Source organism: Psittacula echo (assembly GCF_963264785.1).
Source record: "Psittacula echo genome assembly, chromosome: 26".
NCBI classification, from domain to species: Eukaryota; Metazoa; Chordata; class Aves; order Psittaciformes; family Psittacidae; genus Psittacula; species Psittacula echo.
The window spans coordinates 1,754,833-1,778,613 of NC_137761.1; the positions used below are offsets into that span (position 1 = coordinate 1,754,833).

Here is a 23,781-nt window from a genome sequence, read left to right on the forward strand (position 1 = left end):
GGGAACTCGTTGCCATGGGGACAGGTTGCAATGGGAGATGGTTGCCATGGGGGGATCGTTCCCATGGGAGATGGTTGCCATGGGGAGGTTGTTGCCATGGGGAGGTTGTTGCCACGGGGAGGTCGTTGCCATGGGGAGGTCGTTGCCATGGGGACACGTTGCCATGGGGACAGGTTGCCATGGGGAGGTCGTTGCCATGGGGACACGTTGCCATGGGGAGGTCGTTGCCATGGGAGATGGTTGCCATGGGGACAGGTTGCCATGGGGAAGTCGTTGCCATGGCGACAGGTTGCCATAGGGAGGTCGTTGCCATGGGGAGGTTGTTGCCATGGGGAAGTCGTTGCCATGGGGAGGTCGTTGCCATGGGGAAATCGTTGCCATGGGGAGGTCGTTGCCATGGGGTGGTCGTTGCCATGGGGAGGTCGTTGCCATGGGGTGGTCGTTGCCATGGGGAGGTCGTTGCCATGGGGAAGTCGTTGCCATGGCGACAGGTTGCCATAGGGAGGTCGTTGCCATGGGGAGGTTGTTGCCATGGGGAAGTCGTTGCCATGGGGAGGTCGTTGCCATGGGGAAATCGTTGCCATGGGGAGGTCGTTGCCATGGGGTGGTCGTTGCCATGGGGTGGTCGTTGCCATGGGGAGGTCGTTGCCATGGGGAGGTCGTTGCCATGGGGAGATGCTGTCCAGGGCAGCCGCAGCCCCTGGATGGGGATTCCCGGAGGGATGGGGGGGACCCCCTGAACCCCCCCGGGGGTGTCAGGAGCTGGCGCGGGCTCAGCCGCGGGGGGGCCGGGGGGAGGCTCCGGCGCTGCCGGGATGTTCCCGCAGCCTTAATCCCACCGGATCAACCCCCCCGCGGCCTCAATCCCGCTGGAGGAGGGGGGACCCTCCCCACTCCCCCCCCTTCAGCCCCATCTGAGCTCCCTCACAGAGCCCGGGGGGGGGGGGGGCCGGGGGGGGGGCTGCTTTGGGGGTGCACAAGCTCAAACCCACGTTTGCCACCGGGGTGAGGGCGTGAGGATGAGGACGGCTCCGGTGGCCCCGTCCCTGTGGGTGCCATTGACATCCCCAATGTGTCCCCTGGGGGCGGATTTGGGGGGCACCGGGGACCCCCCAGGCCCAGGCCAGAGCCCCCGTGCAAGAGCCCCCATAGGAGCCCCCTCGTGAGCGATCCCCGTGCAAGGGCTCGCCCGGTCCCGTCCCCCCCTCCCAAGCCCCGCCCCCTTGGCCACGCCCCGTTAAGCCCCGCTCACCGCCAGGGCCCCACCCCGTTAAGCCCCGCCCCGCTGCTCAGAGCGGCAGCAGCGAGAGCGCCCGAGCGGCTCCAACGGCACCGGCACCGCCACCACCGGCCGGTGAGTGCATGGAGGGGGGGGACGGGGGGGTCCCGCCGGGCACCGGGAGCGGGCACCGGGAGCGGAACCGGGGCCGGATGGAGATGGAGACCGCGGCCGCCGCCTCCATCCGGTCGCGGTCCCGATCGCGGTCCCGCGGTGTTAACCCCACTCCGGTACTAACACACCGCACCCCCCCCCCGTTAAAGCCGCCCCCCCCCCCCGTGATTCCCCCGCCTCCCACTTCCCTTTTCCCGCCGCGCCGGGACTCGAACCCGTGACCCGCAGCGCGGGGGGGGGGCCGCGCTCCACCCGGTGCCACCCAGTGCCGGTCCCCACCCGGGCCACGCATGACACGGGGGGACCCCCCCCACTGCGACCCGCGGGGTGAAACTGAGGCGGGGGGGGCCCAGATGTGCTCCAGATGTGGGATGCTGCTGGGAGGGGACGGGGGGGGGGGGTCGTGTGTGTGTGGTCGAGTCCCTTCCGTGGGGCCGGGACTCGGTGTCGCGGGGGCCGCACAAAGGCCCCTTGTCCCCATAGGGGGGGATGTGGGGGGGGGGGATTAATCGCGCCCTGTTATCTCCACCACAACACGGGGGGGATTGATCGCCCCCCCACCCTTCCCTATGAAAGGGCCCCGCGAGGCCCCGCCCCTCGATGAATATTCATGAGTCCATTTGCATGGGAAGAGTGAATGGGGGGGGGGGTGGGCATCCCCCATCCCCCCCCCTTGGAGCCTGGGAACGGGCACGCGGCCACGGCGGGGGGCGGGGGGGGGGGCCCATCCCCCATCCCAATCCCCCCCCACCTCTGTCCCCCCCCCTCCCGGAAGGACCCAACGTCCGGGCCAAGGGCTGAGTCATCGGCGGCCTTAAAGGGGCCGGACACGCTCGGGGAGGGGGGGGGGGACACGGGGGGGGGGGTCACACGTGAGTGTGAGTGTGAGCGTGGTGCACGCGTGTGCGCACGTGCGGGTGCAGGGGGGGTGTTTATTGGGGGGGGGGTGCGCATGCGTGCACGTGTCTGTGTCTGTGTGTCCATGTGTCCATGTGTCCTCTGTTCCCCCCCCCCCCCATTTCCATGTGTGTCCCTCGTGGGGTGCCCCCTCCCCACCATACAAACACACACACACCCCCCCCATAGCACCCAGGGGTGTCACTATGGGGCAGCGGGATGCTGCGATCGCCACGGCAACCGCATCCCTAGGGTGGGTGGCAGCGGTTGCCATGGTGACCGAGGAGCAACAGGAGATGGGGGTGACCCTCCCCCTTATACACACACCCCCCCCATGGACCCTGGGTGCTGGGGGGGGGGGTTCAGACCCGATGGGGGGGGGTGAGGCCAGGAAGGGTCCCCCCCATTCCTGTCACATCCCATGACCATCACATGGGGCAGTGGAGCGTGGAAGCGTGTTGGGGGGTGACACACACGTGTTGGGCACACACACATGTGGGAACACACGCACGTGTGTTGGGGGTGACACGCACACACACACACACACGTGTGTGGGCTGAGGCCGGGCAGCTCGTGACGCTGGTGGGCGCAGCCATGGCCGAGTACCGCAGCCTCCTGGAGGAACTGGCCCAGAACATCACGGCCGAGGACCTGGAGCAGCTCAAGTCCGCCTGCAAGGAGGACATCCCGAGCGGGGAGAGCGAGGCCATCGCCACCAGCCACCACTGGTTCAGCTTCCTGGAGAAGCACGGCAAGCTCGGACCAGGTGGGACCCGGCCCCGTCCTCAGCCTCATCCCTCCCTTGCTCCACAGCCCCGGCCGCTACCTGCATCCCAGTCCCCATCCTGGTGCCTTGATCCCTGTCCTGGGTCCCCATCCCTCTCCCGGTTCTGCCCCTGCTCCCTGGGGTCCCATCCCCATTCTCCATCCCACTCACATCCCCTCTCCCAGTCACTGGCCATTGCCCTCGTCCTGCTCTGTCTCCTCTCCCCATCCCCATCCTGGTCCCATCTCCTTTCCCGGTCCCATCCCTTTTCCCTGGCCTGGTCGCCATCTCTCATCCCCTGGCCCTGGAATCCAGTCCCATCCTCATCCTGGTCCCATCTCCCTTCCTGGTCCCATCTCCTTTCCCGATCCCATCCCTTTTCCCTGGCTTGCTCCCTGTCTCTCATCCCCTGGCCCTGGCATCCAGTCCCATCCCCATCTTGGTCCCCCCACTCTTCCCTGTTCAGGTCCCCATCCCTGTCCCTATCCCCATCTTGGTCCCCCCGCTCTTCCCTGTTCAGGTCCCCATCCCTGTCCCCATCCCCATCTTGGTCCCCCCGCTCTTCCCTGTTCAGGTCCCCATCCCTGTCCCTATCCCCATCTTGGTCCCCCCACTCTTCCCTGTTCAGGTCCCCATCCCTGTCCCCATCCCCATCTTGGTCCCCCCACTCTTCCCTGTTCAGGTCCCCATCCCTGTCCCCATCCCCATCTTGGTCCCCCCGCTCTTCCCTGTCTGGGTCCCCGTCCCCTCTCCTGGTTCCAGTCCCTGCCCAAGTGCCAGCCCTGTGGCCCTGCCCCACGGTGGCCCCGTGACGCGGTCCCGCTCCCCCAGACACGCTCTCCTACGTGGAGCACATCTTCGAGATCTCGCGCCGCCCGGACCTGCTCACCACGGTCGTGCGGTACCGGACCCACGTGCTCAAGATCTCGGAGGAGGACGAGGTGGACACGAAGCTCACGCGCATCCCCAGCGCCAAGAAGTACAAGGGTGAGGGGACGGGGACATCCCATGGGGACAGGGACATCCATGGGGACAGGGGCATCCATGGGGACAGGGGCATCCATGGGGATAGGGGCATCCATGGGGACAGGGGCATCCATGGGGACAGGGGCATCCATGGGGATAGGGGCATCCATGGGGACAGGGGCATCCATGGGGACAGGGGCATCCATGGGGACAGGGACATCCCATGGGGACAGGGGCATCCATGGGGACAGGGGCATCCATGGGGATAGGGGCATCCATGGGGACAGGGGCATCCATGGGGATAGGGGCATCCATGGGGACAGGGACATCCCATGGGGACAGGGACATCCATGGGGACAGGGACATCCATGGGGATAGGGACATCCATGGGGACAGGGGCATCCATGGGGACAGGGGCATCCATGGGGACAGGGACATCCATGGGGATAGGGGCATCCATGGGGACAGGGGCATCCCATGGGGATAGGGGCATCCATGGGGATAGGGGCATCCATGGGGACAGGGGCATCCCATGGGGACAGGGACATCCATGGGGATAGGGGCATCCATGGGGATAGGGGCATCCATGGGGACAGGGGCATCCCATGGGGACAGGGGCATCCATGGGGACAGGGACATCCATGGGGATAGGGGCATCCATGGGGATAGGGGCATCCATGGGGACAGGGGCATCCCATGGGGACAGGGACATCCATGGGGATAGGGGCATCCATGGGGATAGGGACATCCATGGGGACGGGGGCATCCATGGGGACAGGGACATCCATGGGGACAGGAACCCCCCAACCCGGACATAAGGAGCCCCCATAGGGACAGGGACCCCCCCCTATGGTGCCAATGGAGGGGGGGGCTCCCCACTGACACCCCCCCCCCCCCGCAGACATCATCCGGCAGCCATCGGAGGAGGAGATCATCAAACTGGCGCCCCCCCCCAAGAAAGCCTGAGGGGGGGGGCAGGAGGAGGAGCTGGATGGAGGCTGTGCCCCCCCCGTGCCCCCCCCGCCACCCTCCGGCCCGGGGGGGTCACCACTGTCACTAACCAAGTCTTAACACCCCCCCCGGGGGGGCCGTGTGTGTGTGGGGGGGGGGGGGGGCGCTTTGCTATTCCCAGGGGACCCCCAACCCCCCCCCCCCATAGCTGAGGAGCCTGGGGGGGGGGTGACAGCACCGGGCCCCCCCCATGTCTCTGGGGGGGGGCACACACAGGGATGAAGGATGGGGCAGGTCGGGAGGGAGGCGAGGAGCAGGTTTGGAGGGGGGGGTCCCCATTGACCCCCCCGAAGGCGAATGGAGCAGGAGGTGATGGGGGGGGGCAGAGTGCAGGTGATGGGTGGGGGGGACACCCCCAAACCCCCACTTTGGGGGGGGGGCCCCAGATAGACTGACATTGAAATGGGGAGGGGGGCGGAAGGAGCCCCCCCACTGCCATGCTGGGAGGAGGGGGGGGGGCACAGGGTGCAGCCCCCCCCCCCAAGTGTGTGTGTGTGTGTGTGTGTGTGTGTTGGGGGGGTCGGGGTCAGCTCTAGCTACTAACCCGGGGGGGGCAGCGCGGGGGGGGCACTGCAGAGTTTATGTTAATATATTTTATTTAATAAAAGCTAAAACCCGCCCCCCCCGCGCCCCCCCCTCATTGGCCCTTCCCCCCCCCCCCCCCTTGCTGGGACCTGGGGGGGGACACACAGTGACCTGCTTCAAACCCCCCCCCCCCCAAGTTCATAAATAGGAGATAAAGGGGGAGAATGGGGGGGGGGGGCACACACAAGGATGACATCGGGGGGGGGCACGGGGGGGGGCGCTGGGGGGGACACGGGGCCTCTCTTGGCTGCTTTATTGCATTTATATATAATATAGATTCAACTCTTACAATCGATTCCCCGCGGGGGGGGGGTTGAACACATATAAAATTAGGCCTCTAACAGTGACCCCCCCCCCTCAAACCCCCCCAACACCCCCCCCGCCCCCCCCGCAAATGACTCAATCTCTGTCAAAGTAACAGAAAAAGGCTGGGGGGGGGCTCGGGGGGGGCCACACCAAGTGCAAATCACTGATATGTACAAACCAGACAAGCAGCGCTCTGCGACCCCCCCCCATCAATGAGGGGCAATGGGGGGGGGACACCCCCATGTGTCCCCCCCTCACCCCCTGGGAGGGGCAGAGCCCTGAAGAGCACGAGGGGAGGGTGCTCCCCCCCCAAGAAAAGTGGGAGAGGGGCCAAGGGTTGGGTTCCCCCCCCCCGAAAGCAGGATAAGGGGGGGGGACATTGGTATAAAAATCCCCCCCCCCCAGTGCTGGGGGGCCCCCAAGGTGAGGCTGTGCCATGGGGGGGGGGGTGAGGATGGATGGGGGGGACACGGGGGGGGGTCTTAAGTCAATCCAAAGCTCCATGTGTTAGTGGGGGCGGTGCGTGGCCGGAGCCCCCCCCCCCCGCGGTGCTGGGGGGGGGTCCGGGGGGGGGTCCGTGTGCTCACGATGGCATACACTGCACCCGGTCCGGGCCCTCCTCCTCCTCATCCGAGGTGTCCGAGGAGCTGGGGGACTCATCCGAGTCTGCATCCGGGGCTCCCGGCTCGCGGCGGCGCTGGGGGGGGGCACACATAGGAGAAAGGGGTGAATGGGGCTGGGGGGGCGGGGGGGGGGGGGCACAAACACGTCCATGGGACCTACCCGGTGGTGGCGGCGCTGGCGGAGGTGGTGCATGAGGAACCAGAGCATGTGGCTGTCGAACATGTCGGTGTGGTGCAGGCTGTCCTCATCCCGCTCCAGCTTGTTCTTCTTGATCACCTGCGGGACTGGGGGGGGTCAAGGGGGGGGCTCAAGGTCCTGACACCCCCCCCTCCCCCCCCCCAACAAAGGGTGCTGGGTGCGGGTCTCACCTCCCGGAGCCCCGTCAGCTCCGTGGGGGTCTCGGCTGTGGGGGCCCAGATCTTGACGTCGTGGTCCAGGCCGCTGGTGGCCAGGACGGGGAGGTGGGGATGGGGCTCCAGGCAGTTCACCTGCGGGGGGGGGGGGGGGCATCAGCTCCGTTGTGGCACCCCCCCGCGCTCATCGGGTGGCCCCATGGGTGCCCCAATGCCCCTCCCAACCCAGCACCCCCTTGGGGTGAGCGTGAGGGACCCTGGTGCTGGGATCCGTTGGGATGTGGGCGCCTGGATGAGGCAGAACCAGAGCAGGGAGGGCCCCACTGTCCCCAGCCAGGAGGCACCAGGCATGAGATGGAGCCGACGCCATGCATGGACCACACCGCTCTCCCTGTGCTGGCAAATGGGAAGGGGCTGGATCCAGGGGATGGGAAGGGGCTGGATCCAGGGGATGGGAAGGGGCTGGACCCAGGGGATGGGAAGGGGCTGGACCCAGGGGATGCGAAGGGGCTGGACCCAGGGGATGCGAAGGGGCTGGACCCAGGGGATGCGAAGGGGCTGGACCCACAGGACGGGAAGCGGCTGGATGCAGGGAATGGGAGCGGGAGGAGCCGGGAACTCACCACTCCGCCCTTGTCACCTTCCATGAACTGCACGATCTGGCAGGAGGACTTCTCCCACAGGAAGATGTGGCCGCAGTCGCTGCCGCTCACCACAAACTCGCTTTTGGGGCCGTAGAAATTCACACCTTTCACTTGGGAAAGAGGGAAACGGGCACAGGATGAGGCCAGCAGGAGCTGGGCACCATTCCCAGTGGGAATTCCCTCCCTGCCATGAATCCCATCGCTGCTGGAGGGTTTCCAGCGTTACCAGCGCGGCTCTTCCATCCCCACCATCACAACTACTCAATTCCTTCCAGGAAGAGTTTGTGTGAAGGGGCTTGGAAAGGAAAACCAAGCACCGGGAGCAGCTGGAATTCCCCAAACGCTGGGAATGCTCCCGCTTGGCTGCTCCCTGGGGGCATGGGGGGGTCCTGCCCTTACCCGTGGCGTTATTGCGGTGTCCCTTGTACCTCTTGATGTACTCGGCCCCGTCGCTGTGGGAGGAGTTGAAGAGGTAAATGTCCTCATCGTTGTAGCTGGCCAAGAGCTCTGGGGGGGACGGGAGAGAAGGGGTCAGCACGTGGAGGTGCTGAACCCCCCCGGCTCCGGTGCTGCGGTCCCGGTGGTCACTCACCGGAGCCGTCATGGCTGTAGACCAGGCAGGTGATGTTGGCTTTGGACTCGCTGTTCACCTGGGGAGAGCACAGACACCTCTGCTTCCTCCTCATCCTCCTCCTCACAGCCGTGCTGGGAGCTCAACACGCTACCAACATGCTATGGGCACGCTACCGGCACGGCACCAGCCAGTCTGGAGCCTTTGGGAGCTTTGGAGCAAGGATTAAACCCAACCCGGAGCCGTCTGCTCGTGCTCCCGAGGGATCTCCGGACGTGACACCACCGCAGCAGCTCCTTACCAAGTGGTGTGGGCAGAACTTCTTGAGGACGCCGTTGTTCTCGTTCTCATCTATCCTCCGCTGGTCGTAAATCCTGCGGGAAGAAGGGCAGGAATGCGGTGCTGGTCCCGGATGGGAGGGACACCCGGGCACGGAGCCTGGCTCAGCCAGAACCGCCGCCAAAGCAGCTCCATGTCCCCACCCTTCCTCTGCCACTGCCCCGATGCCATGGGCTGGTTCTGAGCAACGACCCCAGCGCTGAGCAGGCTGCGAGCCCACGGGGAGCGTTCCTGTGCCAGCCACCAGCGTGGCTGACGCCATGGGGAGCCCAGCGATGCTCCACCGGGAGCTGGGATGGGGGTGGGATCACTGGGAATGGTGGCTGGCACCTGTGGTGCTGAAACCGAGCCAGCCAGGGAGCCTGAATCCCATGCTGCTGTGCACTGGGAGCAATGGGGTTTGTCATCCCCATGGATGGATCCCGGGAGAGAGGATCCAGGGCTAAACCTCAAAGCATCCAAATCCTCTTCTTTTAATCCTCAAGTCATGGAATGGTTTGGGTTGAAGGGACCTTAAAGCTCCTCCTGTTCCACCCCATTGCCACGGGCAGGGATACCTCCCACTGGACCAGGTTGCTCCAAACCCCATCCAACCTGGCCTTGAAGCCTGCTCCATCCCACCCCGTGCTCCTGCGCCTGGGGTTTGGAGGCACTAACTGGAGCCCATCCGTTAGCACCAGGGGGTCACTGGTTGGACTCACCTGATGAACTGGTCTCTGCCACCCACAGCAAACTGGTAGGTGTTGGCGGGGTTGACGTAGATGGTGTAGAGACCCACCTTCTTCTCCTTCTCCTTGGTCACCACCAGTTTCCTTGAAGACATGCACAAGAACAATAACAACCCGACAACAACAACAACAAAACCACCCCCAATTCCAAGCAGGCTCCAGCTGGGACAGCAGGAGCTGCACAGGCAGCGTGGGATGGATGCCAGGGCAGAAGCGCTCTGCTGCCATCTTCCCCTCACCCATCTCGCTGTAACAATGCCCGGATTTCACCCAGTCCCATCCCCCTTCCCCCAGGAGCTCCGTATTTCAGCTCCACGGACACAAATACTGGGATTAAAGGTTTGGAAAGGCCCCGGCGGGGTTTTTGTCCTGGCGACGAAACAGGGAAAGCTCCAGCCAAAAGCATTTGCATGGAGGAATGAACCCAAACACCAAAGCTTTGGATTTAGAGCCAGAGCATCTCCAAAATGAGACTGGAAAAGCACCAGAGACCAAATGCAGGTGGACGCGGTGCTGGACCTGGCAGCGGGGCATTGCTGTTCCCTGTCTGAGCACGGTCCCATCCCGGGGGATTCAAATCCCTTGGCTAACGAGCCAGGTTCAGAGAATCCTGGAATGGTTTGGGTTGGAAAGGACCTTAAAGCTCCTCTGGTTCCAACCCCTTCCACTGGAGCAGGATGCTCCAAGCCCCTGGGTCCAGCCTGGCCTTGAACACCGACAGGGATGGGGCAGCTTCTCCCTTCAAGCCATTCCAATGTCCCACCACACTCCAGGGAAGGACCCGCACCGTGTGTGCGCTCTGGGGCTGCCCCTGGGGAAGCCAACGCCATTCAACAGCCTCAAAACATCCCTTTGCCACTTGCTGCCCACCAAAGAGGCACGAAACCAGCAGAACCCAAGCCCTCTTTGGCCAAAGCCCCCTCCTAGACCCCGGATCTCCCTGTGGAGCATCCCTGGGGATGGGAACAGGAAGGACAATACTCACGAGGCGGGTCGGTCTTGTCTCAGGTCGATGGTGAAGACGACAGCATCTTCACCTGCCGATAGGAAAGTGCATGGAGAATCCGGTTCTAGGGCCAGCTGGAAGATAAAGACTTGGCCATTGGTTCCCTTTTCCCCCAACAACATGGCGAGACCCCGTTTGTCCCCACAACCGGTAACCGGAGCCCTCGTCTCCCTCAGAGCCGGCCCCACCGAGCCAGGAGGACCCCGGGGTGTGTTTTGGGGGTCCCCCCCCAGGGCTCACCTTGTGTGAGGCTCCCTTGTGCTGGGCCACCCGCTTCGTGTTCTTGCAGCACTGGGTGGCTGAGAGCTCGGCCACCCGGACCTGCCCGTCCCGGGCACACATGGCCAGCGTGGAGTCACCGCTGTTGGGCAGGAACTTGGCCTGGAAGAGAGCAAGTGGCCTTCAACCGAGGGCAGCACCTCTGCCAGCACCCCCCTGCCATCAGCTCAGATCCATAGGGAATGGCTGCAAAGCCCCAGCTCCATCCTGGCAAGGACAGGGAGCTGGGATCCACGGTGTGGACACGTTGGAGGGGTGGGAAGAGGGAAGCTCTGCGGGGCCTGGGGGGATCCAACCCCCCGAGAGGGGGGATTTGAGGGTTCTTATCACCAGCACCTTCCTCCTGCCCCATCATCCAGCTGGAATTCTGGGGGTCTGGAGCAGGTTGCTGCCCACCACAGTGGATCTCGAGTGGGAGACATCCCTGCCCAGGGGTTGGGGTTGGAATTGGACGCAGGGAGCTGGAACTGGATGATCTTAAGGTCCTTTCCAACCCAAATCATTCCAGGATTCTGCGATCTTGTAATGGCAGGACAAGGGGTGATGGGTTCAAACTGGAACAGGGGAAGTTCAGACTGGAGATAAGGAAGTTCCTTGCTATGAGGATGCCGAGGCGCTGGCACAGGGTGCCCGAAGCGGTGAATGCCCCATCCCTGGCAGCGCTCAAGGCCAGCTTGGACGGGGCTCGGAGCAACCTCCTCTAGTGTGAGGCAGGGGTGGAACCGGACGATCCCAAGGCCCTTCCCAACCCATTCCATGACCTTCCCCCCCGCCCCGGCCGCCCTAACAGCTCCTGGATGCCAGCTCCCCCTCACCTGGAAAACGTTGCTCTTGTGGCCGCTCTCGAACTCCAGCACCGGCCTCCTCCTCACCCAGTCCCAGACGACGACGCGGAGGTCGTCGCTGCCGCTGGCGAGCCAGGTGCCGCGCTGGTTAAAGTGCAGGGTGTTGACGCAGCCGGTGTGGGCCTCGAGGCCGTGCTGCAGGCGGAAGCGCTGCACGAAGACCCGGGCCCCGCAGGCCTCGTGCACGAAGCGGCTGCTGGAGCCCAGCTCCCGGTGCCGCAGCGCCGGGATCGCTCTCCAGCGCGGCCGCGGCAGCGCCGACGTCTCCGAGGACACCCACTCCTCCAGCGCCTGCTCGTCGTCCGACGAGTCCTGCTCGTGGTTGGTGCGCTTGCGCTGGGCCCGGCGCTGCGCCCGCTGCTCCTCCTCCTCCTCTTCCTCTTCCTCCTCCTCCTCCTCCTCCGAGTGCGAGCGGTCCAGGGCCCGGCTCTCCTCGGTGATGGAGTAGTGGCCGGTGTCGTCCATGCTGTCAGAGTCCTTCTCCTCGCCCGAGCTCTCCGTGTCCGTGTCCCGGCCCGTCTCCATGCTGGCGCGGTTGGGGCCCCCGTCGTCGCCCGTGAGGCTCAGGCTCAGGTCCGAGGCCTCGACCTCGATGCCCGAGGAGGTTTCCCGGCCCTCCTCAGCCGACATCTCCTCGGGGCTGCTGGACAAGCTGCCTGTGGGCACACACACACCATGAGGGGACACCGGGGCGCCGGGCGCAGGGGGGGCCCCACCGTGGCCTTACCGTTCACGATGTCCGTCTTCCCGTCCATGCTGCTGCCTTTGTCCGACATTGGGGATCTGGAGCGCTCAACCCTGCGGGGACAGAGCCAGTGTGGGTTCAAGGGAGCTTAAAGCTCCTCCAGGTCTTTTTCAGGGACCCCTTCCACTGGAGCAGCTTGCTCCAAGCCCCTGTGTCCAACCTGGCCTTGAACACTGCCAGGGATGGGGCAGCCACAGCTTCTCTGGGCACCCTGGGCCAGCGCCTCAGCACCCTCACAGGGAAGAGCTTCTGCCTAAGAGCTCAGCTCAGTCTCCCCTCGGGCAGGTTAAAGCCATTCCCCTTGGCCTGTCCCTACAGGCCCTTGTCCCAAGCCTCTCTCCAGGTTCCCTGCAGCCCCTTTAGGCACCGGAGCTGCTCTAAGGTCTCCCCTGGCTGCTGCTCCCGCTGGACACCGTTGGCAGGTTCCCGCTGGGAACGGCACAGGATGAGCTGTTTGTGGAGCTCATTCCGTGTTTGTGCAGCTCTGGAGGAGCTCTTTGTTGGGCAGCAGGACACGATCCTGCTGCTCCATCCGGGAATGGGAGCATCGCATGCGGAGCCACGCTGCAGCCTTGTGCTCCTGGGGGATTCCAGCCGGGAGAGCCTGGGCTTGGGCACTGTTCTGCTCTGAGGGTTGGGGTTTGGGGTGCCTGGTTTGTACCCACATAAACAGGGAGCTGGGTTAATGCTGTTGTTGTCTCTCCTTTCCTGCAGGCCTGGGACATGGGGAAGGGCTTCAAGATCCCGCAGGTGAACCAGTCCGGGGTGCTGGTGCTCATCCTGACCCTGCTGTCCGCTGCGGGCCTCGCAGCCAGTCTCCCCTCGGGCAGGTTAAAGCCATTCCCCTTGGCCTGCCTCTCCATCCCTCGCCCAGAGCCCCCCTCCAGGTTCCCTGGAGCTGCTCTGAGCTCTCCCCTTCAGGAGCCTTCTCTTGCCCAGGCTGCCCCAGCCCAGCTCTCTCAGCCCGGCCCCATGGCAGAGCTGCTCCAGCCCTCGCAGCAGCTCCGTGTCCCTCTGGATGCAGGATGCAGGGGGGGGCTCACAGAGCGCAGCAGAGGGGCAGGATCCCCCCCATGCCCCTGCTCCTGCCCTGGGGGTGCTCCCAGCACCCGGGGGGGTTCTAATGGCTCATGGGGAGCTTCTCCTCACCCAACACCCCCCAGTCCCTCCCCTCAGGGCTCTTCTAAGAGGAGAAAACCAGGTTCTGTGCCTTTTGCTCTGTCTCAGCCTCCACCAGGGGCAGGAGATGGGACCACGGGGCTGGGACAGGCTCAGCACCCGCAGCAGTGCCCCGGAGGCAACATCCGGATTGGATCAGAGCTCCCAGCGCCTGGAAAACGCCGCTCCGCGTGTCACAGCCACGGGGATCCGGCTCCAGACCCCAAACCAGCGCCGGCAACTCCAACAGGAGGCAATTCCTTCCATCCCGAGCTCCATCCCAACCTGTAACGCTGGGAGCCAGAGGGACACAGGCCCTGCTCCATGCAGCAACCAGCTCCAGTACCTCACTGCTCTGCTCCATCCCTCCATCCATCCATGCATCCATCCATCCTGCCTCCTCCCCAGCGCCCACAGGCCTCAGCAGCACCATTCCAAACGCTTTTCCAGCCACAGGGAATGCCATGACCCCGCTCCCACTGCATTTACCCACAGCTCTCAAGCACTGCCCTTCCCATGCAGCTCGCAGCAGGATGGATGCTCCTGGCTTCCCAAGGGCAAGGAAAGCCCAACCAGCTGGAGAACCCCATAGGAGCAGCCCTATGGATCCGGGGGGTCCCACTCACCTGCACGGCGCTGCAGGAACAAGGCCTGGAGGTTTCTTGGCAGCTGATGGGAACAAGAGGTTAAAGCAGGGACCGACCCCTGCTCCATCGGGAACCCCCCAGGGACAACGGGAGCTGTCCTGGGAGGGAGGGGACGAGGAAGGGGCCAAGGGGCACCAGGGAAGGAGCCCTGGGAGCAGCACCCACGGCGTGGGGGGGATGGACACGGACCCTCAGCACCCTCCTAAGGGACGAGGACACCATGAAGGTGACAGGGACCGGCCTTGGGGCCAGGAGGGAAGCCCCTGATCCGCGGGGGGCACCGGGGGGAAGAAGCCCCAGACCCCTCTTAAGGACTGAGGAGCCCTTTAGGGCACCAGGAACCTGCCCTGGGGGTAAAACAGCCCCCCCAAAGGCGCAAGGATCCCCCTCAAAGGGGAAGAAACTCCACAGCAGGCAGACAGGACCCCCTCAAACGCACAAGCACGGACCCCCCGAAAGGGGCAAAGACCCCCTCGGGTGCAGGAGGGACCCCCCCAAAGCCGCAGGGCCGCCCCCCCGAGGCCTAGCGCCCCTCAGGCCTCAGCGGGCCCCCCCCCCATGCCCGCTGACCCCCGGGGTACGGACGCTGCCACCGCCTCCCCCGAAGGCCTGGCGGCCCCCGCCCCGGGACCCCCTCGTTACCCCCGGGCCCGTCCCCCGCGGCCCGGTGCGGGGGGGGGGGGAAGGTGCTTCGGGCCCGGTACCGGAGCCGCCGGTGGGGCCCGGGGGGACTCGGAGGGGGGGGCCCCGCACGCACCCGGTCCCGCGGTGCCGGCTCCCTCAGGCTCGGGGGGCAGCGGCCGCTGCTCGGGCCCCGGCTGCGGGCCCCGACGCCGCCATCTTACTGCGCCGCCTCCGCCGCTCGCCTTACGGCACCGCCGCCGCGCTTTACGGCGACGGGGGGCCGCCGCTGCGCGACACCCGCGCGACAGCCAGAGGCCCGACATCGCTGTCGTCATGGCAACGGCGACCCCGACTCCCCCCCCCCCCCCGTGAGTTATTGTAGGGCCGCCATGTGCCCCCCCCAGTGCTGCTGTGGGGTCTTCGGGTGCCCCTCAATGGCATTGTAGGGTCACAGACCCCCCCTTGTTGTTGTAGGGCCCCCCCTTGTTATCAGGGTTCCCCCTCAATGTTATTGTAGGGTCTCCATGTGCCCCCCCCATGTTATTAGTGTACCCCCCCCGTTATCGTAGGGTCTCCATGTGATCCCCCCATATTATCAGGGTCCCCCCCCCGTTATTATAGGGTCACTCTGCCCCCCCCATGTTATTGGTGTCCCCTCAATGTTATTGTAGGGTCTCCTTGTGCCCCCCATGTTATTATAGGGTCACTCTGCCCCCCCCATGTTATTAGTGCCCCCCTCACTGTTATTGTAGGGTCTCCATGTGACCCCCCCATGTTATTAGTGGCCCCCCCCCCCGTTATTATAGGGTCACTCTGCCCCCCCCCATGTTATTAGTGCCCCCCTCAATGTTATTGTAGGGTCTCCATGTGACCCCCCCCATGTTATCATGGTCCCCCCCCCGTTATTATAGGGTCACTCTGCCCCCCCCATGTTATTAGTGCCCCCCTCAATGTTATTGTAGGGTCTCCATGTGACCCCCCCCATGTTATCATGGTCCCCCCCCCGTTATTATAGGGTCACTCTGCCCCCCCCATGTTATTGGTGTCCCCCTCACTGTTATTGTAGGGTCTCCTTGTGCCCCCCCCCACGTTACCCCGGGCCCCCCCTTCCGCCTCACTTTCCCCCTCCACGCTCCATTACCGTTACCAACACCTTTATTGGGGACACCGAGGGGGGGTCACCCACATCCCCACGGTCGGGGGGGGGGGACGGGACCCTGCACCCCCAGCACCCCCCCCCGCTGCAGGATGGCTCCTCCTCCGGTGGGGGGGGGCCTACATGAGGCTGCACTGCTCCCCCCCCGGCAGCTCCATGTTGAACCCGGGGGGCTGCCGGGGGGGGGGGGGGGGGGGAAGGGGGGGTCAGATGGGATCTGGGTGCTCGGGGGGGGGGTGTCCCCCCCCCACCCAAAGGTGCCCCCCCCCCCCCCCCATGGCACTCACCGTCTCCCCAGCCAGTTCCTTGGGTGGGTGCCCCAGGTCCTGCAGCTGAGGGGGGGGGACAGGGGGGGTCAGAAGGGGCTGGGACTTGGGGGGCTGAGGGGCACGGGGGGGGGGGGGGCTGGGTCTGTTTGGGGGTGTCTCAGGGGGGTCAGGGTGGGGCTGGGGTGCAAAAGGGGTTGGGGGTGCATGGGGGGGGTCAGGGTGTTTCTGGGGGTCTCAAAGGGTGTCGCAGGGTCTCTGGGGGTGTCTCTGGGGGTGTCTCTGGGGGTGTCTCTGGGGTGTCTCTGTGGTTTCAGTGGGGATCTCTATGGGAGTCTATGTGGGTCTCTATGGGTGTATGTCTGTGGGGTCTCTATGGGGTCTCTATGGGGTCTCTATAGGGTCTCTCTGGGGTCTCTCTGGGTCTCTGTGGGTCTCTATGGGGTCTCTCTGGGTGTCCATGGGGTCTATGTGGGTCTCTATGGGGTCTCTCTGGGTCTCTGTGGGGTCTCTCTGGGGTCTCTGTGGGTCTCTCTGGGTCTCTGGGGTCTCTATGGGTCTCTCTGGGTCTCTGTGGGTCTCTATGGGGTCTCTCTGGGTCTCTGTGGGTCTCTATGGGGTCTCTCTGGGTCTCTGTGGGTCTCTATGGGGTCTCTCTGGGGTCTCTGGGGTCTCTATGGGTCTCTGTGGGTCTCTCTGTGGGTCTCTATGGGGTCTCTCTGGGTCTCTGTGGGTCTCTATGGGGTCTCTCTGGGTCTCTGTGGGTCTCTATGGGGTCTCTCTGGGTCTCTGTGGGTCTCTATGGGGTCTCTCTGGGTCTCTGTGGGTCTCTATGGGGTCTCTCTGGGGTCTCTGTGGGTCTCTCTGGGTCTCTGGGGTCTCTATGGGTCTCTGTGGGTCTCTCTGTGGGTCTCTATGGGGTCTCTCTGGGTCTCTCTGGGTCTCTCTGGGTCTCTATGGGGTCTCTCTGGGTCTCTCTGTGGGTCTCTATGGGGTCTCTCTGGGTCTCTCTGGGTCTCTATGGGGTCTCTCTGGGTCTCTCTGGGTCTCTGTGGGTCTCTATGGGGTCTCTCTGGGTCTCTATGGGGTCTCTCTGGGGTCTCTATGGGGTCTCTCTGGGTCTCTATGGGGTCTCTCTGGGGTCTCTATGGGGTCTCTATGGGGTCTCTCTGGGTCTCTATGGGGTCTCTATGGGGTCTCTATGGGGTCTCTCTGGGTCTCTATGGGGTCTCTCTGGGGTCTCTATGGGGTCTCTATGGGGTCTCTCTGGGTCTCTATGGGGTCTCTATGGGGTCTCTCTGGGTCTCTATGGGGTCTCTCTGGGGTCTCTATGGGGTCTCTCTGGGTCTCTATGGGGTCTCTATGGGGTCTCTCTGGGTCTCTATGGGGTCTCTCTGGGGTCTCTCTGGGGTCTCTATGGGGTCTCTATGGGGTCTCTCTGGGTCTCTATGGGGTCTCTCTGGGGTCTCTATGGGGTCTCTCTGGGTCTCTATGGGGTCTCTATGGGGTCTCTCTGGGTCTCTATGGGGTCTCTCTGGGTCTCTATGGGGTCTCTATGGGGTCTCTCTGGGTCTCTATGGGGTCTCTCTGGGGTCTCTATGGGGTCTCTCTGGGTCTCTATGGGGTCTCTATGGGGTCTCTCTGGGTCTCTATGGGGTCTCTCTGGGGTCTCTCTGGGGTCTCTATGGGGTCTCTCTGGGTCTCTGTGGGTCCGCACCTGCTGCATGAGCCCCAGGAGGCTCTCGAAGCGCTGCCTCCGCTCGTCCTCGCCCTCTCCCGGCCGCTCCCCCTCCAGCTGCCGGCAGATGCGGGCCATGACGCGGAGCTGTGCCCGGTACCGCTCGTACTGCTCGGCCGGGAGCGCGGCGCCGTGCCGCTGGAGCCACTCCGGGTACTGCGGGGAGAGCCACGGCGCTGGGACCCACCGCTACCGGTGACAGCGCTGGGACACACCGCTACCGGTGACAGCGCTGGGACCCGCCGGTACCGGTGACAGCGCTGGGACCCACCGCTACCGGTGACAGCGCTGGGACACACCGGTACCGGTGACAGCGCTGGGACACACCGGTAGTGGATACAGCGCTGGGACACACCGGTACCGGTGACAGCGCTGGGACCCGCCGGTACCGGTAACAGCGCTGGGACACACCGGTACCGGTGACAGCGCTGGGACACACCGGTACTGGTGACAGCGCTGGGACACACCGGTACTGGTGACAGCGCTGGGACACACCGGTACTGGTGACAGCGCTGGGACACACCGGTACCAGTGACAGCGCTGGGACACACCGCTACCGGTGACAGCGCTGGGACCCACCGCTACCGGATACAGCGCTGGGACACACCGGTACCGGTGACAGCGCTGGGACCCACCGCTACCGGATACAGCGCTGGGACACACCGCTACCGGTGACAGCGCTGGGACCCACCGCTACCGGATACAGCGCTGGGACACACCGCTACTGGTGACAGCGCTGGGACACACCGCTACCGGTGACAGCGCTGGGACACACCGGTACCGGTAACAGCGCTGGGACACACCGGTACTGGATACAGCGCTGGGACCCACCGCTACCGGTGACAGCGCTGGGACCCACCGCTACCGGTGACAGCGCTGGGACACACCGGTACCGGTGACAGCGCTGGGACACACCGGTACCGGTAACAGCGCTGGGACACACCGGTACCGGATACAGCGCTGGGACACACCGGTACCGGATACAGCGCTGGGACACACCGGTACTGGATACAGCGCTGGGACACACCGGTACCGGATACAGCGCTGGGACACACCGGTACCGGTGACAGCGCTGGGACACACCGCTACCGGTGACAGCGCTGGGACACACCGGTACCGGTGACAGCGCTGGGACACACCGGTACCAGTGACAGCGCTGGGACACACCGGTACCGGTGACAGCGCTGGGACACACCGGTACCAGTGACAGCGCTGGGACCCACCGCTACCGGTGACAGCGCTGGGACCCGCCGGTACCGGTGACAGTGCTGGGACCCACCGGTACCAGTGACAGCGCTGGGACACACCGCTACCGGATACAGCGCTGGGACCCACCGGTACCAGTGACAGCGCTGGGACCCACCGGTACCGGTGACAGCGCTGGGACACACCGGTACCAGTGACAGCGCTGGGACCCACCGCTACCGGTGACAGCGCTGGGACACACCGGTACCGGTGACAGCGCTGGGACACACCGGTACCGGTGACAGCGCTGGGACACACCGGTACCGGTAACAGCGCTGGGACACACCGGTACCGGTGACAGCGCTGGGACACACCGGTACCGGTGACAGTGCTGGGACACACCGGTACCGGTGACAGCGCTGGGACACACCGGTACCGGTGACAGCGCTGGGACCCACCGGTACCAGTGACAGCGCTGGGACACACTGGTACTGGATACAGCGCTGGGACCCACCGCTACCGGTGACAGCGCTGGGACACACCGGTATCGGTAACAGCGCTGGGACCCGCCGCTACCGGTGACAGCGCTGGGACACACCGGTACCGGTGACAGCGCTGGGACACACCGGTACCGGTGACAGCGCTGGGACACACCGGTACCAGTAACAGCGCTGGGACACACCGGTACTGGTCACACCAGTGCCTCCCAGCAGTACCGGTCACACCAGCGCTACCGGGTGACACCAGCGCCGGAGCCATGGGCGGTACTGTGCGGACACCATCACCGGTCCCACCGGCCCCACACCACCAGTGTCTCCCACCAGCACCGGGTCACACTGGTGTCCCTCACCGCTGTCCCCCACCCACATCACCCACCAGCCGTGGGTGACACCGGCATCACCGTGTCCCCGGAGCCACTCAGGGTACTACCGGGGGGGGGGAGACACCAGCACTGGGTCACACTGGTACCACTCACCGGCATCACCCCCCAGCACCGGTCGCACCGGCCCCCTCCCACCAGCACCGGGTGACAGCGGCCCCAACGCTGCCCGCCGCAGACCTTCTCGGTGATCTCCTTGAGCGAGGGGTAGAGCACGTCCTTGGAGAGCAGGCTCTGCATGATGCTCCGCATGACGGGCAGGACGCTGCCCTCGCCCTCACCATCGCCCTCCTCCAGCCCCAGCCCCTCCAGCGTCTTCGCCAGCTCCTCCTCCGAGGCCGAAGAGCTCTGCGAGGGCAGCGGCAGCCCCATAGCACCGGGGGGGGCACCCCATTGTGGGGGGCACACGGGGACCGACAGGAGCGCGCTATGGGGCAGCCGTACCTGCAGGTCGCTGGCGTTCTTGGCCAGGCCGCTCAGCGTCTCCTTGAGGCAGGAGGTGAACTCCTGCTGCGACGCCGCGTCGCTGCCTGCGCCACCGGAGACACCGCCTAAACCTTCCCCTATGGCGCTGCCACGGCACCGCCACGGCACGGTGTTACCCAACCCCCCCCCCCCCCCCCAGCACCGGCACACACGGAGCCCAGCCCCGGCTCCGGTGCTCACCGACTCTGCCGGCGGCTTCCGAGAGCTTCTGGAACTGCTCCACCAGCTGCGGCTCCTCCCGCGCCAGCTCCTGCATGGCGCGGTCGAACTCGGCCGCCGCTTGTGCCGCCAGGTCCCCCTCGAAGAGCTCCTCGAAGAAGCGCTCCTGCGCCGCGAACAGGGACGCCTGCGGACGGCCATGGGGCAGCAGCGATGAGAGCGGGGCCCCCAGCCCCACAACCGCGGGGACCCCAATCCATGGGGCTGGACCCGCACCCCCCTGCGCTCACCTTGGCGGCGTTGCCGGGCGAGGGCTCGGGGCCGGAGCCGGTACCGGGGGGCGGTGGAGGGGGGGGTCGGGCCTTGTCGAAGTCGTCCAAGGCACCTGGGGGGGGGGGGTGAGGAGGAGCCCCCCATGGGGAGGCCAAAGGAGGTTTCTGCACCCCAATGAAAGCCCCGCACCCCAAAGAGCTCCCCCTGCACCCCAATGAGCCCCAGTGCACCCCAATGAGCCCCCCCTGCATGCCCATGAGCCCCCCTGCACCCCGAGTCCCAGTGTACCCCAATGAGCCCCCCTGCACCCCAATGAGCCCCCTGCACCCCAATGAGCCCCTTGAACCCCAATGAGCCCCCCTACACCCCAATGAACCCCAGTGCACCCCAATGAGCCCCCCCTGCATGCCCATGAGCCCCCCTGCACCCCGAGTCCCAGTGTACCCCAATGAACCCCCATGCACCCCAATGAACCCAGTGTACCCCAGTGAGCCCCCCTGCATCCCAATAAGCCCCAGTGTACCCCAATGAACCCCACTGCACCCCAATGAGCCCCCCCTGCATCCCAATGAGCCCCCTGCGCCCCAATGTGTCCCCCCTGCACCCCAATGAGCCCCTTGAACCCCAATGAACCCCCCTGCACCCCAACGAGCCCCAGTGTACCCCAATGAGCCCCCTGCACCCCAATAAACCCCAGTGCCCCCCAATGAGCCCCCCCTCACCCTAATGATCTCCCTTGTACCCCAATGACCACCCCCGCACCCCAATGACCCCCAGCTCCACTACTCCCAATGACCCCCCCAGACCCACTGCACCCCAATGAGCTCCCCGCACCCCAACGAGCCCCTCTGCCCCCCCGTTACCCCCCTGCACCCCAGTAACCCCCAGCTCCACTGCTCCCAATGACCCCCCCACCCCAGTGACCCCCCTCAGCCCCACAGCACCCCAAAAACGCTGCTGTCCCCCGGCCCCCCCCCGCCGCTGCCCCCCCGTTTCCCCCCCTCACTCTCGAGCAGCGCCTCCAGCTCCGGGTCAGGGCCCGGCTCCGGGCCCGGCTCCGCCGCCATCTTCGCGCGGCTCCGCCTCCGCCGGGGGGCGCGCCCGCCCCGCCCACCCGCCGAAGCCCCGCCCACCCGCCGAAGCCCCGCCCCTAAAGGCGCAGGTGCGCCAAGCGCCCGCCAGGCGGCGCCGCAGTGCGCGGGGCCGTGCGTGTCTCCCCCTGGTGGACCGGCGGACCGCGACCCCAGATGTTGGGGTGCGGCTTCTTGGAGGGGGGGGGTCCCAGATGTGGGGGTCTCCGATTTTGGGGTCTCCCCGCTCCTGGGGGTCTCCGATTTTGGGGTCTCCCTCCCCCGGGGGTCCCAGCTCTTGGAGGTTGAGCAGTTTTGGGGGGGTTCACGAGGGTCTTGGGGGGTCTTAGGGGGTTTTGGGGGGGGGTTTGGGGGGGTTCTGGGGTCCACCCCCGTAGGTGCCGCTGTCCCCATCCCCATCCCCAGCTGCCCCCCGCAGTTACAGAGCCCCTGCCCCATTCACACGTGGTGCTGCTTTACTGGGACACACAGAGCACAATGGGGGGGGGGGGGCCAGCACCGGACACCCCCAGCAGCTTCCCCCCCCCCTCCAATTCAGGGGGTCCCGGCCCCACAGCGGGGGTTTGGGGCCAAACCCCCCCCATTTCCAGGGGGCAAAGCTGGAAGGGGGGGTCCGGGGGGGTCCTGGAGCCGCAGGATGGGGTCAGGAGCTTTTGATCTCGAGGGTCTCGTACGTCTCTTGGCCCTCACTGCTGAGCCCCTACATGGGACAAAGGGGGAACAAGGGGGGGGCACAAGATGTTTGTGGCCCCCATCCACCATCACCCCTCCCCAACACTGTTCCCCCCATAGCAGGGGGGGTCCCACTCAACCCAGTGCAGGGGGGGTCCCACTCAACCCAGTGCAGGGGGGGTCCCACTCAACCCAGTGCAGGGACCCCATAAGGGAGAGCAGGCGGGGGTCAGGGCCCCCCCCGATGTGACCCCCCCCCAGTGACTTACAGCATAGACGGCTTCTTCCTTCTGCTCAGGGAAAGTGAAAGTGAAAGAGCTGAAGGGACAAAGGGACAGGGGGGGGGGGGACACGGGTACCCCCCCTGCACCCCTCATTCCTTAGGGACCAAGGGGGGGACCCCTCAATCCATCCCCCCCCCCCCTTCTGTTACCTTCTTGGTGGCTCCCTGCTGTGACTCTCGGTAAATGAGGAACTGCCAAGAAAGGGGGGGGGGAACGATCCCAAAAATGAGGGAAAACCACAGGAAGCAGAGGGAAAAGCATCGCGAGAGACCCAGAAATAGGGGGGGGGGGGGGGGGCGGGGGGTTCCCCCGGTGCTCACCTTGAGGCGGCAATAGATCGCGGTGAGGACGATGCCGTAGAGGAAGAGGATGGCATCGAGGATGTAGCAGAACTCCGGCTCCATCAGGGCCTCTGGGGAGGGTGAGGGGGGTCCCCGGGCTCAGCCCCATGGTAAGGGCGTCCCTGGGGTCAGCCCCATTGCAGGGGGGTCCTGGCTCTGTCCCGTTGTGGGGCAGCCCAGCATCGCTTCCGTTGTGTGAGGTCCCAGAGCAGCCCCATTGCAGGGGGTCCCCAGTGAGCCCCATTATGGGGGTCCCCGGGGCGGTTCCTTCGTGTGTGCGCCCCACTCAGCCCCACTGCAGTGGGTCCAGGCTGGTTCCGCCGCCCATTGGGGCACCCGGAACCCTCCAGGCCTCTCCTTTGGGTGATCCCCAGCTCCCAACCCCGGCGCCCTGAACCCACCCAGCCCCTCGCATCCCCCCCAACCTGCTGCCGGCGTCTGGAGCAGGAGCAGGAGCAAGAGGACACCCATGGGTGCAGTGGGTGACAGCAGGGACCCAGGGCTGACAGCCAGTGACGGTGACCACGGCCGAGCTGGAGCCGTCACCCACCCCACGGCACTTCCCCTCCTCCGGCCAACAGCCAGGGCCAGCGTCATCCAACCCCAGTGTCACCATCACCCAGCCCCAGTGTCACCATCACCCAGCCCCAGTGTCACCGTCACCCAGCCCCAGTGTCACCGTCACCCAGCCCCAGTGTCACCATCACCCAGCCCCAGTGTCACCATCACCCAGCCCCAGTGTCACCATCACCCAGCCCCATTG

The 23,781-nt window shown here is 65.6% G+C and overlaps 4 protein-coding genes across 10 annotated transcripts; 1 reads left to right on the top strand and 3 right to left on the bottom strand.

The window, feature by feature from the left end:
• The first annotated feature begins 1,306 nt into the window (after positions 1-1,306).
• PEA15 (proliferation and apoptosis adaptor protein 15) lies at positions 1,307-5,290 on the top strand. Of its 2 annotated transcripts, XM_080635221.1 has the most exons (4): positions 1,307-1,354; positions 2,883-3,056; positions 3,888-4,043; positions 4,924-5,290. In XM_080635221.1, the coding sequence occupies exons 2-4, from the start codon at positions 2,885-2,887 to the stop codon at positions 4,986-4,988; spliced, it is 393 nt and encodes a 130-aa protein (XP_080491347.1). In that variant the 5' UTR covers positions 1,307-1,354; positions 2,883-2,884; the 3' UTR covers positions 4,989-5,290. The 2 variants fall into 2 exon arrangements, with proteins under 2 accessions (XP_080491347.1, XP_080491346.1); XM_080635220.1 differs by lacking the exon at positions 1,307-1,354 and having other exon boundaries at positions 2,514-3,056.
• A 497-nt stretch (positions 5,291-5,787) lies between these two features.
• DCAF8 (DDB1 and CUL4 associated factor 8) lies at positions 5,788-14,747 on the bottom strand. 2 transcript variants are annotated; one of them, XM_080634815.1, is made up of 14 exons: positions 14,621-14,747; positions 13,843-13,885; positions 12,041-12,111; positions 11,284-11,969; positions 10,430-10,570; positions 10,169-10,263; positions 9,157-9,267; positions 8,418-8,490; positions 8,138-8,195; positions 7,945-8,052; positions 7,525-7,655; positions 6,917-7,036; positions 6,708-6,824; positions 5,788-6,621 (listed from the first exon to the last, which is right to left on the bottom strand). In XM_080634815.1, exons 3-14 carry the CDS (start codon positions 12,087-12,089, stop codon positions 6,508-6,510), a joined length of 1,803 nt encoding a protein of 600 aa, XP_080490941.1. In that variant the 5' UTR covers positions 12,090-12,111; positions 13,843-13,885; positions 14,621-14,747; the 3' UTR covers positions 5,788-6,507. The 2 variants fall into 2 exon arrangements, with proteins under 2 accessions (XP_080490941.1, XP_080490942.1); XM_080634816.1 differs by lacking the exon at positions 5,788-6,621 and having other exon boundaries at positions 6,708-6,832.
• A 906-nt stretch (positions 14,748-15,653) lies between these two features.
• Positions 15,654-21,708, bottom strand: PEX19 (peroxisomal biogenesis factor 19). Of its 3 annotated transcripts, none has more exons than XM_080634904.1 (8): positions 21,637-21,708; positions 20,648-20,742; positions 20,379-20,523; positions 20,157-20,275; positions 19,893-20,060; positions 17,627-17,803; positions 15,931-15,975; positions 15,654-15,816 (listed from the first exon to the last, which is right to left on the bottom strand). In XM_080634904.1, exons 1-8 carry the CDS (start codon positions 21,695-21,697, stop codon positions 15,763-15,765), a joined length of 864 nt encoding a protein of 287 aa, XP_080491030.1. In that variant the 5' UTR covers positions 21,698-21,708; the 3' UTR covers positions 15,654-15,762. The 3 variants fall into 3 exon arrangements, with proteins under 3 accessions (XP_080491030.1, XP_080491031.1, XP_080491029.1); XM_080634905.1 differs by having other exon boundaries at positions 20,157-20,242; positions 20,379-20,544; XM_080634903.1 differs by having other exon boundaries at positions 20,379-20,544.
• A 466-nt stretch (positions 21,709-22,174) lies between these two features.
• On the bottom strand, positions 22,175-23,570 carry FCER1G (Fc epsilon receptor Ig). Of its 3 annotated transcripts, XM_080634922.1 has the most exons (5): positions 23,444-23,570; positions 22,998-23,089; positions 22,827-22,868; positions 22,663-22,683; positions 22,175-22,421 (listed from the first exon to the last, which is right to left on the bottom strand). In XM_080634922.1, exons 1-5 carry the CDS (start codon positions 23,487-23,489, stop codon positions 22,365-22,367), a joined length of 258 nt encoding a protein of 85 aa, XP_080491048.1. In that variant the 5' UTR covers positions 23,490-23,570; the 3' UTR covers positions 22,175-22,364. The 3 variants fall into 3 exon arrangements, with proteins under 3 accessions (XP_080491048.1, XP_080491049.1, XP_080491047.1); XM_080634923.1 differs by lacking the exon at positions 22,663-22,683; XM_080634921.1 differs by having other exon boundaries at positions 22,175-22,683.
• Positions 23,571-23,781: the final 211 nt, after the last annotated feature.

Excerpts from the sequence above, each read along its gene's own strand:
- PEA15 (XM_080635220.1), top strand. The coding sequence starts at position 2,723 with ATGGGGCAGTGGAGCGTGGAAGCGTGTTGGGGGGTGACACACACGTGT. Across the intron at positions 3,057-3,887 it reads GCACGGCAAGCTCGGACCAG|ACACGCTCTCCTACGTGGAG; the intron begins GTGGGACCCGGC and ends CCGCTCCCCCAG. Across the intron at positions 4,044-4,923 it reads CAGCGCCAAGAAGTACAAGG|ACATCATCCGGCAGCCATCG; the intron begins GTGAGGGGACGG and ends CCCCCCCCGCAG.
- DCAF8 (XM_080634815.1), bottom strand. The coding sequence starts at position 12,089 with ATGTCGGACAAAGGCAGCAGCATGGACGGGAAGACGGACATCGTGAAC. Across the intron at positions 11,970-12,040 it reads GAAGACGGACATCGTGAACG|GCAGCTTGTCCAGCAGCCCC; the intron begins GTAAGGCCACGG and ends GTGTGCCCACAG. Across the intron at positions 10,264-10,429 it reads ACAAGGGAGCCTCACACAAG|CTGGCCCTAGAACCGGATTC; the intron begins GTGAGCCCTGGG and ends TTTATCTTCCAG.
- PEX19 (XM_080634903.1), bottom strand. The coding sequence starts at position 21,697 with ATGGCGGCGGAGCCGGGCCCGGAGCCGGGCCCTGACCCGGAGCTGGAG. Across the intron at positions 20,061-20,156 it reads AGAACGCCAGCGACCTGCAG|AGCTCTTCGGCCTCGGAGGA; the intron begins GTACGGCTGCCC and ends CTGCCCTCGCAG. Across the intron at positions 17,804-19,892 it reads TCAAGGAGATCACCGAGAAG|TACCCGGAGTGGCTCCAGCG; the intron begins GTCTGCGGCGGG and ends CTCTCCCCGCAG.
- FCER1G (XM_080634921.1), bottom strand. The coding sequence starts at position 23,489 with ATGGGTGTCCTCTTGCTCCTGCTCCTGCTCCAGACGCCGGCAGCAG. Across the intron at positions 22,869-22,997 it reads CGATCTATTGCCGCCTCAAG|TTCCTCATTTACCGAGAGTC; the intron begins GTGAGCACCGGG and ends CTTTCTTGGCAG. Across the intron at positions 22,684-22,826 it reads AGCAGGGAGCCACCAAGAAG|AAGGAAGAAGCCGTCTATGC; the intron begins GTAACAGAAGGG and ends TTCCCTGAGCAG.